Source organism: Clupea harengus, chromosome 4 (genome assembly GCF_900700415.2).
Source record: "Clupea harengus chromosome 4, Ch_v2.0.2, whole genome shotgun sequence".
Classification (NCBI taxonomy): Eukaryota; Metazoa; Chordata; class Actinopteri; order Clupeiformes; family Clupeidae; genus Clupea; species Clupea harengus.
In genome coordinates, this window is record NC_045155.1 from 12670407 (window position 1) to 12683095 (window position 12689).

Sequence of the window (12689 nt, forward strand, 5' to 3'; positions counted from 1 at the left end):
ACATTCCATTCATCCATGCTTCCATTCTTTTTATTCTCTCTCTCTCTCTCTCTCTCACTCTGTCTCTCTCTCTCTCTCTCTCTCTCTCTCTCTCTCTCTCTCACTCTCTCTCTCTCTCTCTCTCTCTCTCAGGGAAAGTTCCTGTGTCTGGCAGTGCGTGACGGCATCCTGGAGCTCTACTTTGATTTCACCGGTACGCTAGAGATGGCAACTGCCCTCAAAGTCCAGAGAGTCAGCGACGCCGAACCCAAACCTGTGAGTGACGTTTGAACCGTGGCTCCTAGTCCTAGTCTAGTTTACAGATGTTTGAACCGTGACTCCTAGTCCTAGTCTAGTTTACAGATGTTTGAACCGTGACTCCTAGTCCTAGTCTAGTTTACGGATGTTGTCGACAGACCCCTAATGCCTCCTCCCGTTGCGTGCGCTTGTGTTTGCATGTGTATGTGTGCGTGTGTGTGTGTGTGTGTGTGTGTCTGTGTGTGTGCTTGTGTTTGCTCCGTGCCACCAGATTGAGGTGATCATCATTCAGAAGAGCAAGCGCGTGGTGGTGAGGTGCGAGAGAAGCAACGTGTACAACGTCCTGGTCCCCACCAATATCCCCAAGTTCACTGGGTCCTACTACCTGGGAGGGGCTCCTGAAAGCAGCATGCCAGAGAGGTGAGTGAGGGGCCTGGGAGACTCAGATCACATCACACACAACATGGCATGGCTTCACTAGCTAGCTAGTCTTTTTTTTTATGCTCATGTGGTAATGCCAAAAAAAAAAAGTTTTTCACTCTTTGTTTGTGTGTGTGTGTGTGTGTGTGTGTGTGTGTGTGTGTGTATCTGTGTCGGTGTTTGTGTGTGTTTGCAGCCTAAAGGCATTGTTCCCGAGGGGAGGCTCCATCAAAGGCTGCCTCAGGGGCATAAAGGCCATGAGCTCCCACGTGGACCTGAAGAGAATGAACAGCACCGGCCTGAGCTACGGCTGCCCAGACGACCGGCTGGTGAGAACAAACACTCCCCAGTCTTGGCCGAGTAAAGGCCACAGGCCTCGTTTGTGTGGACAGCTCCCTTTTTACTGTTGGTTGCATTCATTCACCCCGTTTCTCCCATCCTCACCTGTCACCCTCTCTCCCTCTCTCTCTCCTCTCCATCTCTCCTCTCTCTCTCCTCTCCCTCTATCCTCTCCCTCTCTCCTCTCTCTCTCCTCTCCCTCTCTCCTCTCTCTCTCTCCTCTCTCTTCTCCCTGTCCCAGGTTGTGCGCGAGGCCCACTTCACAGGCCAGAGTTACCTCAACATGAAGCTGGACCAGGCCCCGGGCCTCAAGGACAACTTCTACGCTGGAGTGGGCTTCCGTACAGAGCAGAAGGAGGGGCTCATGTTCTACCACCAGGCTTCGGTATGACCCTTGACCCTTCACCTAAGCCGCTGTGCAGCTCTGTGATGCCTGGGCATCACTACAGTCATGTCCCCTTTAGAATGGCTTTAGTTTTATGGCCCTCACTGTGATATTAAGCTTGTGTTTGGATATGCGGTTGCTTGTCAACTGAATAAAGTGTATAGTTCTTTGTGTAGAAGTGTATAAACATTTGCTCCCATAATAATGGGTGGTTTATTTGTGTGTGTGTGTGTGTGTGTGTGTGTGTGTGTGTGTGTGTGTGTGTGTGTGTGCGTGTGTGTGCGTGTGCGTGCGTGTGCGTGCGTGTGCGTGCGTGTGCGCGCGTGTGCGCGCGTGTGTGTGTTGAACAGGATGGAGTGTGCCAGATGTACCTGGACAAGGGCCACGTTGTGGTGAGGGCTGGAAACAGTCAAGTTAAGAGTCAGAAGACTTACAACGATGACAACAGCCACTATGTGGCTTTATACAGCAACAGCAATGGGTAAAGTCTGTTTGTCACTTACCTCAATACAAACACTTACCTTTCATACACATTCTGAATTTACTGTAGTGTTGTGATAGTATCGAGAGCATGTGTTGACCATCTCCAACAAGACATGTTGATTTTGCTGTAGAGTTTGGAAATATATGTTCACACAAGCTGAGCTTGTAAATAAGTGACTGTCTAGGTAGTGAGTGAGCATTAGCATGACTGTACACAGGCTAGAAGATCATCTGTGTGAGTGTATGAGTTATTGTTGTTCTACGTTACACTGAACTGAGCCGATGGTTATTGCCACTGTAGGATCCGTGTCTATTTGGACGACGATCTGGAGAAGGAGGCTTTGGCAGAAAAAGGCAATCGTAAGGCACAGGACGTGGGCCCTCTCTACCTGGGTGGCACCGACAATAAAGATGGCATGGCCAACCTCACTGGCTGCCTCAGCAACATCTTCGTCAAGAGGTGAGCCAACGATGGGTAGTGAGTGTTGGGGATGAAGCCGATGGAGCGAGGGACCGGGGTGGTACTAAGTGCAGGAGAACTGGGGTGACTGGACTGAGGACAGTGTGGATTGTTTGGACATAAGGGAAGGTCTCTATGTTGAACACATGGTTCATGACACGGATTGACACGCTGAGTTGTGTCCTCTCCCCTCTCGACCAGGACCACTTTAACGCAGACGGTGCTGGATCTGATCAAAGCCACAGAGAATGTCAACGTCCCTCTGGACTGCCCAGCGGCCTCTAAACCCCAACAGATCCTGGCCTCTCCACCTCGCCACAAGAACCAGAAGGTACGTTATGGATGACTTGGCCCTGCGTTCCGTATAGCCTTGTGACCTTGTTACTTAGTAATCAAATGAATCACAGATGTCAAGAAGCATGTCTTATTTGTATCCTCGCTCTGCTAATGTGTGTGTGTGTGTGTGTGTGTGTTTGCGTGTGTGTGGGGGTATTTAGGGCAAACACAAGAAGCCGGCGGGCGGGTCTAATGGTCACACTGCTCGTGAGTCATGTCAGCCAGAGCCGTTCACTCAAGAACCCAAAGCCCTGCACTTCAGCGGTTCCTCTCACAGCCGCCAGCGCTACAACTCCCTCCCCGCAGCCTTGGGCAGGTCGTAAGTCAACGCCCAAACACCACCACAAGGCCCACCAGCCTCCCTCTCAACACAAACCTTTAGTTCCTTCTCTAGACACAGTTCCATTCAGATTACATGTTATACTGTTACTGTTACATGGGACACTTCAATGTGGTAGCCAACGTCAAGAAAAATCTAATTAAGTATGTTAGGTCATCTTGGGCAAAATGACAGAGTTACATCTAGAATGAATATTTATCACATATAGCATGAAGCTTGGAGAGCTGATGGAGTTTAAATATGTGGACAGCCAAGTCATGACATGGTCACCTGCCAATGGGAATCAATAGCAGGACTGTTTGGGCCATGTTTACCTGCAGCATTACATTGACAAACGTGACGACGTGGCATTTAAGCAGACCTCAATTTGCAGGGAGCATTTTCATTTGAAATGTACTAGGGGGTGGTGGAAAGGGAGAATCTATCTTTGCCAGCCCTAGCTTGTCTGCGGCACAGCAGACTCACTTCAAATGGATTCCACAGATCTCACATATCCATGGGGGTGCGCTTGAACTCCTCCGACGGCCTGATCCTCTACGCCGGAGGAGAGAAGGGAGACGCCACCGTGGCCCTGTCCGTCAGCGAGGGCCGTCTGCAGCTCCACTTCCTTGGGGGCAAGAGGAAGATCAGCATGACCAGCAGCAAGAAGTACAACGACGGTCTGTGGCACGAGGTGAGCCAGCTCAGCATCGCCCTCTGGGGTGGTGGAGGTTCTAACCTGGTTTGTAAAAGAGTGAAGTTAAGAGCATAGATTATGTCTCGGAGGAAAAGCATCTAATTTGTTGTCAAGGATAGTAGGGCACACAACCAGGTGTGTTACTTAAACATAGCATATGGACATGTGAAGTTCATTTTTGCATACAGCTTGTAACATGTAACGCACCTAAGTCATCGGCTAGCCGTGTGCGACTGTGTGTTAGCATTGGACATATGAGTATGTGTTGTGTTCCAGGTCGTTGTGAAAAAGGAGGGAGACCAAGTGCGTCTGATAGTAGACGGCATTGACACCCACAGCAAGAAGGTGTCAGGAGGGGAGAGGAGCTCCATCAAGCCCCCTCTTCACATCGGAGGTGTCCCCGCAGACCTGGCTCCTGCACCCTCGGTAAACAGTCGATACTTCATTGTCCACCACCTAATCAACACTTATGCTCTAGTAGCATATGGAATCATTCAATGTCCTAATACTCATTAATATTGTGGATTTCAAGTTTGATATGTCTTAACAGCATGTGCCATGTATTATCCACATATAAATACCAGACATTCATAGCAAACCGAGGAACAATGTGGTCATACAGACATTTGTATGGTTTGGTGGTTTTTCCACTGATAATATGTTCCCTTCCCTTCCCTCTGTAGTTCCCCGGGCCTGCAGGTTTCGTGGGCTGCGTGAAGGAGCTGAGGGTGAATGAACAGGCCCTGGACAGCCCAGCCGAGAGCGTGGGGGTGGTGCCCTGCTACCAGGAGCCTCTGCAGCCAGGCGTCTACTTCTCCAGCGAGGGAGGACACCTGCTCATAGGTCAGCCTCCCCACCTCCCCTCCAGGCGTCTCCCCCTCAGCATTTACAGCAGTCTGTTCAAACGGTTCATAAGGAGCTCAGGAACAGCATTTGCAGCATTTCCAATAGAATTCGAATAGACTTCTGTGACTGTATTATGTATTATTCACTGTGTTATGTATGTTTAATCTTTCTGTCATGTTATAAGCACCAATAAGAGATGAATTCTGTCTGCATGCATAGATGAGTCCCTGGTGTTGAGTCGTGACCTGGAGATCCAGCTGGATGTCCGGCCCGTGTCCGACTCTGGGCTCCTGCTCCACGCAGGGGGTTACAAGGGCCAGCAGCTCAGCCTGTACCTGCACCATGGAGAGGTACACACACACACACACACACACACACACACACACACACACACACACACACACACACACACACACACACACACACACACACACACACACACCAAGGTGCCTTTTGCTTCTCCCATATTACCACTGATGATTAGTGTTAAACAGAGAATACGAGACTGATAAGTGTTTCCTTTTCATCCAGGTATCAGTGGTGATGAACAGCGGTAATGGTGATTTCTCTGTGTCTCTCTCACCGGAGGAGTCACTGTGTGATGGCAGGTGGCACAGTATTATGAGTAAGAAACATTCTGTCTTTCTGTGTACATGTTGTGATCATGTTTAGCATTGTGTCCCACTGTCTTCATGTGTATAGTAAACTAGGGTAATATTATCCTACTTAATAGTTTCCAAGTAACTTGAATAATCTTGAACAATCAACTGACCTGTCTTGTTTGTGTGTTAGTTGTGAAGAAGAGTAATGTGATCCAGCTCCACGTGGACACAGCCAGTCAACATGGCGTTGGACCCAAACAGAAGCGGACAAATGGGGGCAAAAATAAAGTGTACCTGGGCAGTGCTCCTGGTAAGGATCTGGATTATTTTATTTATTAGAAACATGTAACACGACATGCTACTACAGAAACAGTGCATTATTGCTTTTCATATTTTAAAATTTTATGAGAACGGTGTTCACCACACAAACCCACTTTGATACCTTGGTAATGATAACACAGAAATATTTCCTTGAGAGTCATGGTTTAGGAATCCTCTAAAGCCGATTCATAAATCCTCTTCAGAGGTCGAAGCCCACTGTCTTTTGTCTAAACAACTTTTTTTATCCCCCACAGATGCGGCAAAAATTCCTGGCCTCCCTGCCTCTCTCCCCTCATTCCATGGCTGTGTGAGACAAGCTGTGCTGAACCACAGACCCACCATGCCGTCCAAGCCCATGTCTGTGTCCGGAGCCGTGGCCACCCAGGGCTGTCCAGCCATGTAGACCCCCAGGCACAGTCCCAGTCCCTACTGTACACCTCCATCTGGCACAGCTAGTGTCCAACTCTTCAATCATGGGTGGTGGGCTTACTTAGTTAATTTAAATAGATATTTATATTTTTTTGTTTTATACAAATGTATATTTTTTTCTGCATCATTTTATTTTATATACCAGCACTGTAAGTGCTAAGGAGTATGAGAGACCATCTTTAAGCCTAAAGGGAGGACCACTTCCTCATCTGACACTCATCTGACACACCAAGCTTTGAATCTGGCACTTCATTATCATGTGTTTATGTATTTTAGATAACTGCACAATTTGTAATCATTATGGGAGCAATGTATACCCAGGGCCAGACTTCATTCACATATCTATTGGCTTAGTATTTTTAAATTCAAGCAACATCACGCAAGTCAGCTCGCGGTCATGTTGAGAGGCACGATTGATGTTGGGTTTCAAACATTAAATCACTTGAGTGAGTGTATTCAGTGCCCCATGTACACTGGGTGTACACAGATCATGCAGACACTGGCATGGCTATGAAAAATATTACTTAATGTTTTTTCAAACTGAGAATTCCAACCCAACACGAAGATGGAACCTATAATTCCTGACTACATGAAGGTCCTTTTGAAATACCACTGAAAAAGTAATTACTTCGGGAAATACCGGTGAACTTTAGAGTTTCAAAGGTTGTTGTAGATTGCCTTTCCCATGACCTGTTTGAGTTTGGCCTAATTGTATTACATATCTAATTTCACTTTTTTTTTTTTTTAAATCGGATCCCCTAAAATGTTATAGTTGTATTTTTAATGGTTTTAATAAACAGTTCTTTGATAAAATATTGTATTGTTTGGCTGTTTAAAAATGCATATACAGTTTATAGGACTGCAATGTGATGTAATATAACTGAATGTTAAGATAACAGAAAAGTTGACGTATTTTTTTAGGACATTAGAAAGAAGACTTAACGATCAGAATAAAGGCAACAAAACACATTAATGACACCCAAAATACTTTTACTGTAAGCCAAGTTTAAAAAAAAAAATATATATTGTAGCAGTTTAGCTCAGTGTTACAAAACAAAGAAAGGTAAACAGACATTCCAGACAGCTTATTTTCTGCAAGGCATCAACAAAGTGTGAGAGACACAGAAAACTGCATGCAAGTCAGCAAGGATCCTCTAATCCAGACTCATGTCCTCATCGTCTTCCTTCTTATCTCCAGACCCTTCCGTCTTACTGTCGGCTCCCTCCATGGCTTTGGCAAAAGCTTCAACATCTAGAGAAGGGCAGAAATATACTCTTAACTACTCAGCCACTGATATGCTTACATACTGTAAAAATATATACATCAAATAGTGCATGTGCAGGTGTGTTGAGCTTACCCCCTTTGTTGGCCGCATCTACCGCTCCACTGGGCAAGCCAAACTGGTTCATTAGAGGCCCAAGCTGCCCTGAGGCCAGTGCACTGCTGAACATACTCATGGCCTAGAGAGGGAGGACAAACTGCTTTACAACAACATTCACATTATTTCTAGAAGCACTTCAAATGAATCCATATGAAAGTGAAACTAGTGACGTGGTGTGTGTGTGTGTGTTACCTGCTGGAACTGTGGGGAGGTGAGGGTGTTCTGGATCTCAGAGGCACTCTGAGGTAAGGACTCGCCCGAGGGCAGGTATGGCAGCAGCCTCTCCTGCACCTCAGAGTTGGACAAGATGGGTGCCATGATCTCTGGAGTCAGCACAGTGGCCAGGTCCACTGCAGGGGGCACAGTTCACAGCATTACAGGAACAACAGTGCAAGAGAGGGAGGGGAAATGGGAGACAGACAAACAATGTAGAGTGAGGAAAAAGAGGACAGATTGAAAAGGAGGATGGAGGAGACGACTGGTGATGAAGTCACCTAAAATATCTCATTTAGCTTTGCCAACACGGGTCCAAAGATCATTGAGTGACCTTTTTCTTAAATCCGGAAAACAAACCACAGCCCTGCTTCTTCAGAAAAGTTGAGCATTAACAAAGGACACCATCATTAGGTGAAGTTAATATCACCAACCAGGTGCAATTTTTTTTCCGTTGCCTCCACAGGAAGTTGGGAATCACAGAGAGAAAGACGAGACAAAATGAGAGCCGCTCACCTCCTTGACCTGAGGCAGCAGAGTTGGGTACGTTCATGGTGGCCAGGATGCTCTGCAGGTCACTGAGCTGGATGGGTTGGGTGGGGCTGGCCACCCCCGCGGGGGTTGCAGGTGTCTGGGCCGCAGGAGTGGTGGGGGTGACAGTGGGGGAGGCAGCAGCGGCAGCAGGGGCGCTAGCAGCAGGGGTGACGGGCGTGGTTGCAGCCTGAGCAGAGCTGGTCCGGGCCCCAGCAGAGCCAGAGGACGGGGTGGCAGCCGCCGACTGGCTGCGGGAGCTGATGGAGCAGCACCAGAGGAGAGAAAGGCAGAGGAGAGGGATAAGGGTTAACATTTCTTAGAGTTGATTCAGGATTAAAACATAGCTTACCTTATCCATTCTAAAACATTACAATTAAAATGTGTTAAGATTATTTCCTGGTACTCAAATATAATACCATATTTTACCCAAGACTGCTGAATATATATTTGATGTGGACTGATCTTAGGGTAATGCATACACATAGCTAAATGTTTCACAAACTTCTCTACCAATTTCATAAACCACAGTTATATTAAGTGACTAAGGATATCATGGCTTTAATGAAGATGTGACTGACCTTGAGGTTGAGCTACTGCCCGTCCCTCCACTTCCCAACAGACTGGCCAGGCCTGGTCCTGCTAGAGCACCTAGTCCACCTGATATAAACCACAACAAAGGGCTCACAAGTGTCAATTGCTGATCCACATAACATACTTTCTGTGTGACTTTGGCAATAACTGAAGGGAGTCTCATTTTCCAATGACATCCCTTTTGTTAGTTATGTAAATCCCTATGTATTTGAACACAAATGGTAAAATAATGACTCACCAAGTCCTCCTAGTCCAGTTGGTCCAATCAGCTGCATGAGTTGGTTATGGCTCATGTTACCCAGAAGGCTTTGCAAGCCACCTTCTCCTGAAAGCAGGTTGAACTTGATGTAAGACATACAGGTTATGAAAGTTCATTAACCTGCATACATATCATTGAGGGTCAAACTACTGAAATATTTAACCTACACTATATGCAAGAAAAATTACAATCACCTCTTCAATACTATGCTGTAATATCCTTAATAGTGCCCTCATTAGACAAGAGCCAGATGAACGATACAGCACTGAAGCAGAACTTAGCTGTTCACAGTGTCATGCAACGCCACTGCTCCAAACCGCCTATGCAGCACTATCTACCCCCAGACTGACAACATCTGCCTGTTGCATTCCAGCACACTCACCTCCCAGAGCAGACAGCTCATGGCTGCCACTGCCTCCACTGCCAAGAGCCCCTGGCATGGGAGGGTTGTTCAGGAATTCATTCACCTTGCGGCAGTGCTCCTCATCTTTATCTGTTTTGGGCTCCTTCAAGACAGACATTGGGAGACAGCAGCATGCACAGGCAAGTGTGTAATAATGAGCTATCAGAGATGATTATGACATCGCTTCATTTATCATGTGGCAATGTTTATTATGATGACAACTGATATAATTCAAGCCGATTCTCTCTCTCAAAAATGTTTTATGGTACCGAGTACAAACACAGTCCCAGATACATACAATTGTTAATGTAAAAATCATGTGCGTTACCTGCATCCAGAAAAATAGACGTTTGGACCCAGCCTTAAACTTGAGAACGAACACACGCCCCGTGGTGCACTGGCTCACCCTCTTAAACTCACAGTCATCAGGGAAAATGATCAGGTCCTACAGACAAAGCATCAAAAGTTTAGATTTCTCAGATTTCCATATCGGAACTGGTATTCCTATGTCTATGGCTGGAGCACATGAAAAAGTGATGACACTCACATCCTCAACGTTTCCGCTCGTTCTGTCCTTCCAACAGAAGTGGATGAGCGAGTCGTCCGTTTGCTGGACATAGACCATTCCCTTTCTCTTGTCCGGTGTCACTGTGCTGGCCTTCAGGCTCATCTTACCAGCCCTGAACTCCACCAGGTATTTGCTGGAAGAGCTACGGGAGCCTGAACTCAGGCTTGGGAAAAGAGCTCCTGACGACATTGTTCTCTCTTTATGAACTGCAGTGATGAGTATATTAAGACTGAAAGAAACATAAGGAGTCATATCTTGAGTTTAACACGTGATAAGTCTTGTCACATTCATAACAGCTTCATAGAGGTTTATTCACGCCCATTAGTGAAGATACAAATGTTAAAATGCTTTCAAGTAAGCAATCTACAGATAAGTAACGTTAACCCATAATGACTTGAAGTAATACTTTCTGCTGCAAGTTTGTCAATGTACAGCTGGAAGGATTTCGATATGGTGACCCCATAGGCGAGAAGGGAGTGAATAACGTCAAGAACTTTTCTAGCTAGCAGGCCCATTTTTGAAAATCAACGTTAATGTAAGTTAACGTTACCACATCATACCCCTCGGAACAGGTAGCGTTAGCGTGTTCACTGGTTAACAGTTCGCTGAGCTTAATTATTTGTATTTCCCTGAAACTCATGATTTATACTTTATGGCCTCCTTTTTCCAGCCCAGCCAACGTACCTGTTTTGGCTGACTGTGGCTAAAGTAAGCTATTATGGCTAGCTAAAACAGCTAGAGCTTAGAACAGAGAATTTAAAACGAGCAAGGGGTAAAATGTCAGCATTGGTGTTTAACTTATCCAGTAGATAGTTTCTCTACTAACGTTACAGTTAATGAGTTTGAATTGCTTGCCAAATAACGGAGGTTACGTTACAGCACACCAGCCATCACAGCCATCTAGCTAGCTAATGCTAGCCTCTCTGACTCGACATTTTACCACTGACATGCATTTCACCATAGCCAACAAGCTAACAGTTGACAGTTTGGTCAACTAAGTTAGGATAATGTGACTGCTATAGTTTAAACACATTTCAGGGACAGAAAACCACACTTAAACAAATTACACCACTTACAATTGTAAGGTTATCCTGAGCACCTTCTTCGGCTGTGTCCTGTTTTCCTCTGAGTTTTACACTTCCTGCCTGGTATTTACCCTCCCCGAAGAAGCGATTGGTTCGGATTCGATTTAAACGCATGTGATAGGCTAAGGATGTGTTACAGGCGATGCCAACATAGTTTCAAAGGTAGATTAGGAAATCTCGTTTAATTTATACGTACAATCTACTACTGTCAAATTAAGCATGAACTGTTTACAGTAGCATGTAACTACTTTGGTGATGAGTTTAGCCTACTTTGTATTTATAACATGGTGAAGGCCTACCGTTTAGCATGAAGGGATAGCTAGCCTAATGATTAATACAACGGACATGCACTTCACAAGAAATAACCCAGTGTAACGGATTTATTAAATTAATTTGAAAATCTTTAACTGTTCTAATGTAGAAACAATGTCAAAGAAAATCTTCTTTTTATTAAACGTTTAACTGCAACCACTGCATTAACATGTAGTTTAATACGTTTATTAACAACTTTACCGAACCAAGATATTAGGGCAAAATGTGAAGCACCATGCAATATTTACAGTGCATGAAATGCCCTTTATTGTTACTCCTACTTTTCCTTTTCTGCCAACTTCTTATTACAGTGCATGCAATGCCCTGTATTGTTATTCTTAGGCTGCTTATTTCAGTGCATGAAATGCCCTGTATTGTTATTCCTAGGCTTCTTATACGTATTACAATGCATGAAATGCCCTGTATTGGTATTCCTAGGCTTCTTATACTTATTAGAAAATAGAAAAATAGAAATAGAAAAGCCTTTATTGTCATTCTATTCGCAAACAGCGAAATTTGGAGTGTTGCTCTTGTAACACAACAACAACATGTAACACAATAGTAGGCTACAACTAGCTAAAAACAGTACAAATAGCTTAATATACATATATGTATTTAGAGTTCAACAAAGTGCAGTGGTATAGATTAAAGCCTTCATCTACGCATACTGCCAGTCACCTCTCTCCTGAGCTGAGAGGGCTACCACAAGTCTTCGTTCGCCTCAAGGGGTCAGTGAGGAGAACATAATCGGAGGAACGAGTGCCTGGCTATTCGTTCCTTCAACACACGCAACAGTTAGTGTTCGCTTCTAGGGGCTGACAAACGATAGGCTCTCAAAGCAAAGGATGTAATAAACTCATGAGTCATGATACGCTGTTAAAATAGACCCTCATTTGGGTTTAGTGGACGGGTGTCTGTGTCTTGGTGCTTCCAGCACCTGACTTAAAGCAGCAATACGGAGTTCTGTTCCAAAACTAGTAAGCTAACTACCTAAAAGGCATGCAAAAACCTTGCGAACACCACCAACAGCCCACCTGAAATCGATAGAAGCTTGCCAACACACTAACTGGTGTATTTTGGCAGTATAGCTGGCAATGTCATGCGTTTGAAAGCTTTTCTTCCATTTTTGCAGGGGGTTCCAGCCCGTTACAAAGAACTACATAGCGCATATCTTGGATGGCTAGTGGGGAAGACACAGGTGTTTATCTGTCCTTCACATGACCATATGCTATCAAAATGAATTTGAGGATGGTACCAAAACTAGTTGCCTATAAAACCATACCTCAAAGTGTCAAATTGTTGCATACTGTTACTTTAAGAGTAGGCCTATGTGTCGATTGTGTGTATGTGTGTGTGAGAGAGTGAGAGAGCAGGGGCATGAGGGTCCTTCTCCATAAAATAAGAGAAAATAATACAATTTGACATATGTATTCAAAGTGGGGATTATTTAAAACTTCATCATTCATAA

General features: G+C 45.1%; 2 protein-coding genes across 5 annotated transcripts in view; one reads left to right on the plus strand and one right to left on the minus strand.

The window, feature by feature from the left end:
* lama5 (laminin, alpha 5) overlaps positions 1-6687 on the plus strand; it is a 66088-nt gene extending 59401 nt beyond the window's left edge. For 2 of the 3 annotated variants that reach the window (XM_031566270.2, XM_031566268.2), the window contains 15 exons: positions 133-255; positions 509-657; positions 854-986; positions 1238-1381; positions 1732-1862; positions 2166-2324; positions 2526-2655; positions 2822-2979; positions 3484-3673; positions 3953-4102; positions 4360-4519; positions 4742-4872; positions 5054-5147; positions 5315-5434; positions 5700-6687. In XM_031566270.2, the coding sequence (XP_031422130.1) occupies positions 133-255; positions 509-657; positions 854-986; positions 1238-1381; positions 1732-1862; positions 2166-2324; positions 2526-2655; positions 2822-2979; positions 3484-3673; positions 3953-4102; positions 4360-4519; positions 4742-4872; positions 5054-5147; positions 5315-5434; positions 5700-5848 (2121 nt within the window). In that variant the 3' untranslated portion in view covers positions 5849-6687. The remainder of the gene's footprint in view (positions 1-132; positions 256-508; positions 658-853; positions 987-1237; positions 1382-1731; positions 1863-2165; positions 2325-2525; positions 2656-2821; positions 2980-3483; positions 3674-3952; positions 4103-4359; positions 4520-4741; positions 4873-5053; positions 5148-5314; positions 5435-5699) is intronic. The other variant, XM_031566269.2, reaches the window with a different exon arrangement.
* A 160-nt stretch (positions 6688-6847) lies between these two features.
* Positions 6848-11007, minus strand: adrm1 (ADRM1 26S proteasome ubiquitin receptor). 2 transcript variants are annotated; one of them, XM_012826145.2, is made up of 10 exons: positions 10901-11007; positions 9804-10053; positions 9585-9701; positions 9236-9359; positions 8833-8916; positions 8582-8660; positions 7986-8260; positions 7449-7606; positions 7233-7335; positions 6848-7126 (listed from the first exon to the last, which is right to left on the minus strand). In XM_012826145.2, the coding sequence occupies exons 2-10, from the start codon at positions 10011-10013 to the stop codon at positions 7029-7031; spliced, it is 1248 nt and encodes a 415-aa protein (XP_012681599.1). In that variant the 5' UTR covers positions 10014-10053; positions 10901-11007; the 3' UTR covers positions 6848-7028. The 2 variants fall into 2 exon arrangements, with proteins under 2 accessions (XP_012681599.1, XP_012681598.1); XM_012826144.3 differs by having other exon boundaries at positions 8833-8919; positions 10901-11006.
* Positions 11008-12689: the final 1682 nt, after the last annotated feature.

Coding starts and splice junctions, on each gene's coding strand:
- adrm1 (XM_012826144.3), bottom strand. CDS start 10,013: ATGTCGTCAGGAGCTCTTTTCCCAAGCCTGAGTTCAGGCTCCCGTAGC. Junction 9,702..9,803: donor CGAGCGGAAACGTTGAGGAT/GTGAGTGTCATC, acceptor CTTTGTCTGTAG/GACCTGATCATTTTCCCTGA. Junction 8,261..8,581: donor GGCAGTAGCTCAACCTCAAG/GTCAGTCACATC, acceptor CTGCTCCATCAG/CTCCCGCAGCCAGTCGGCGG.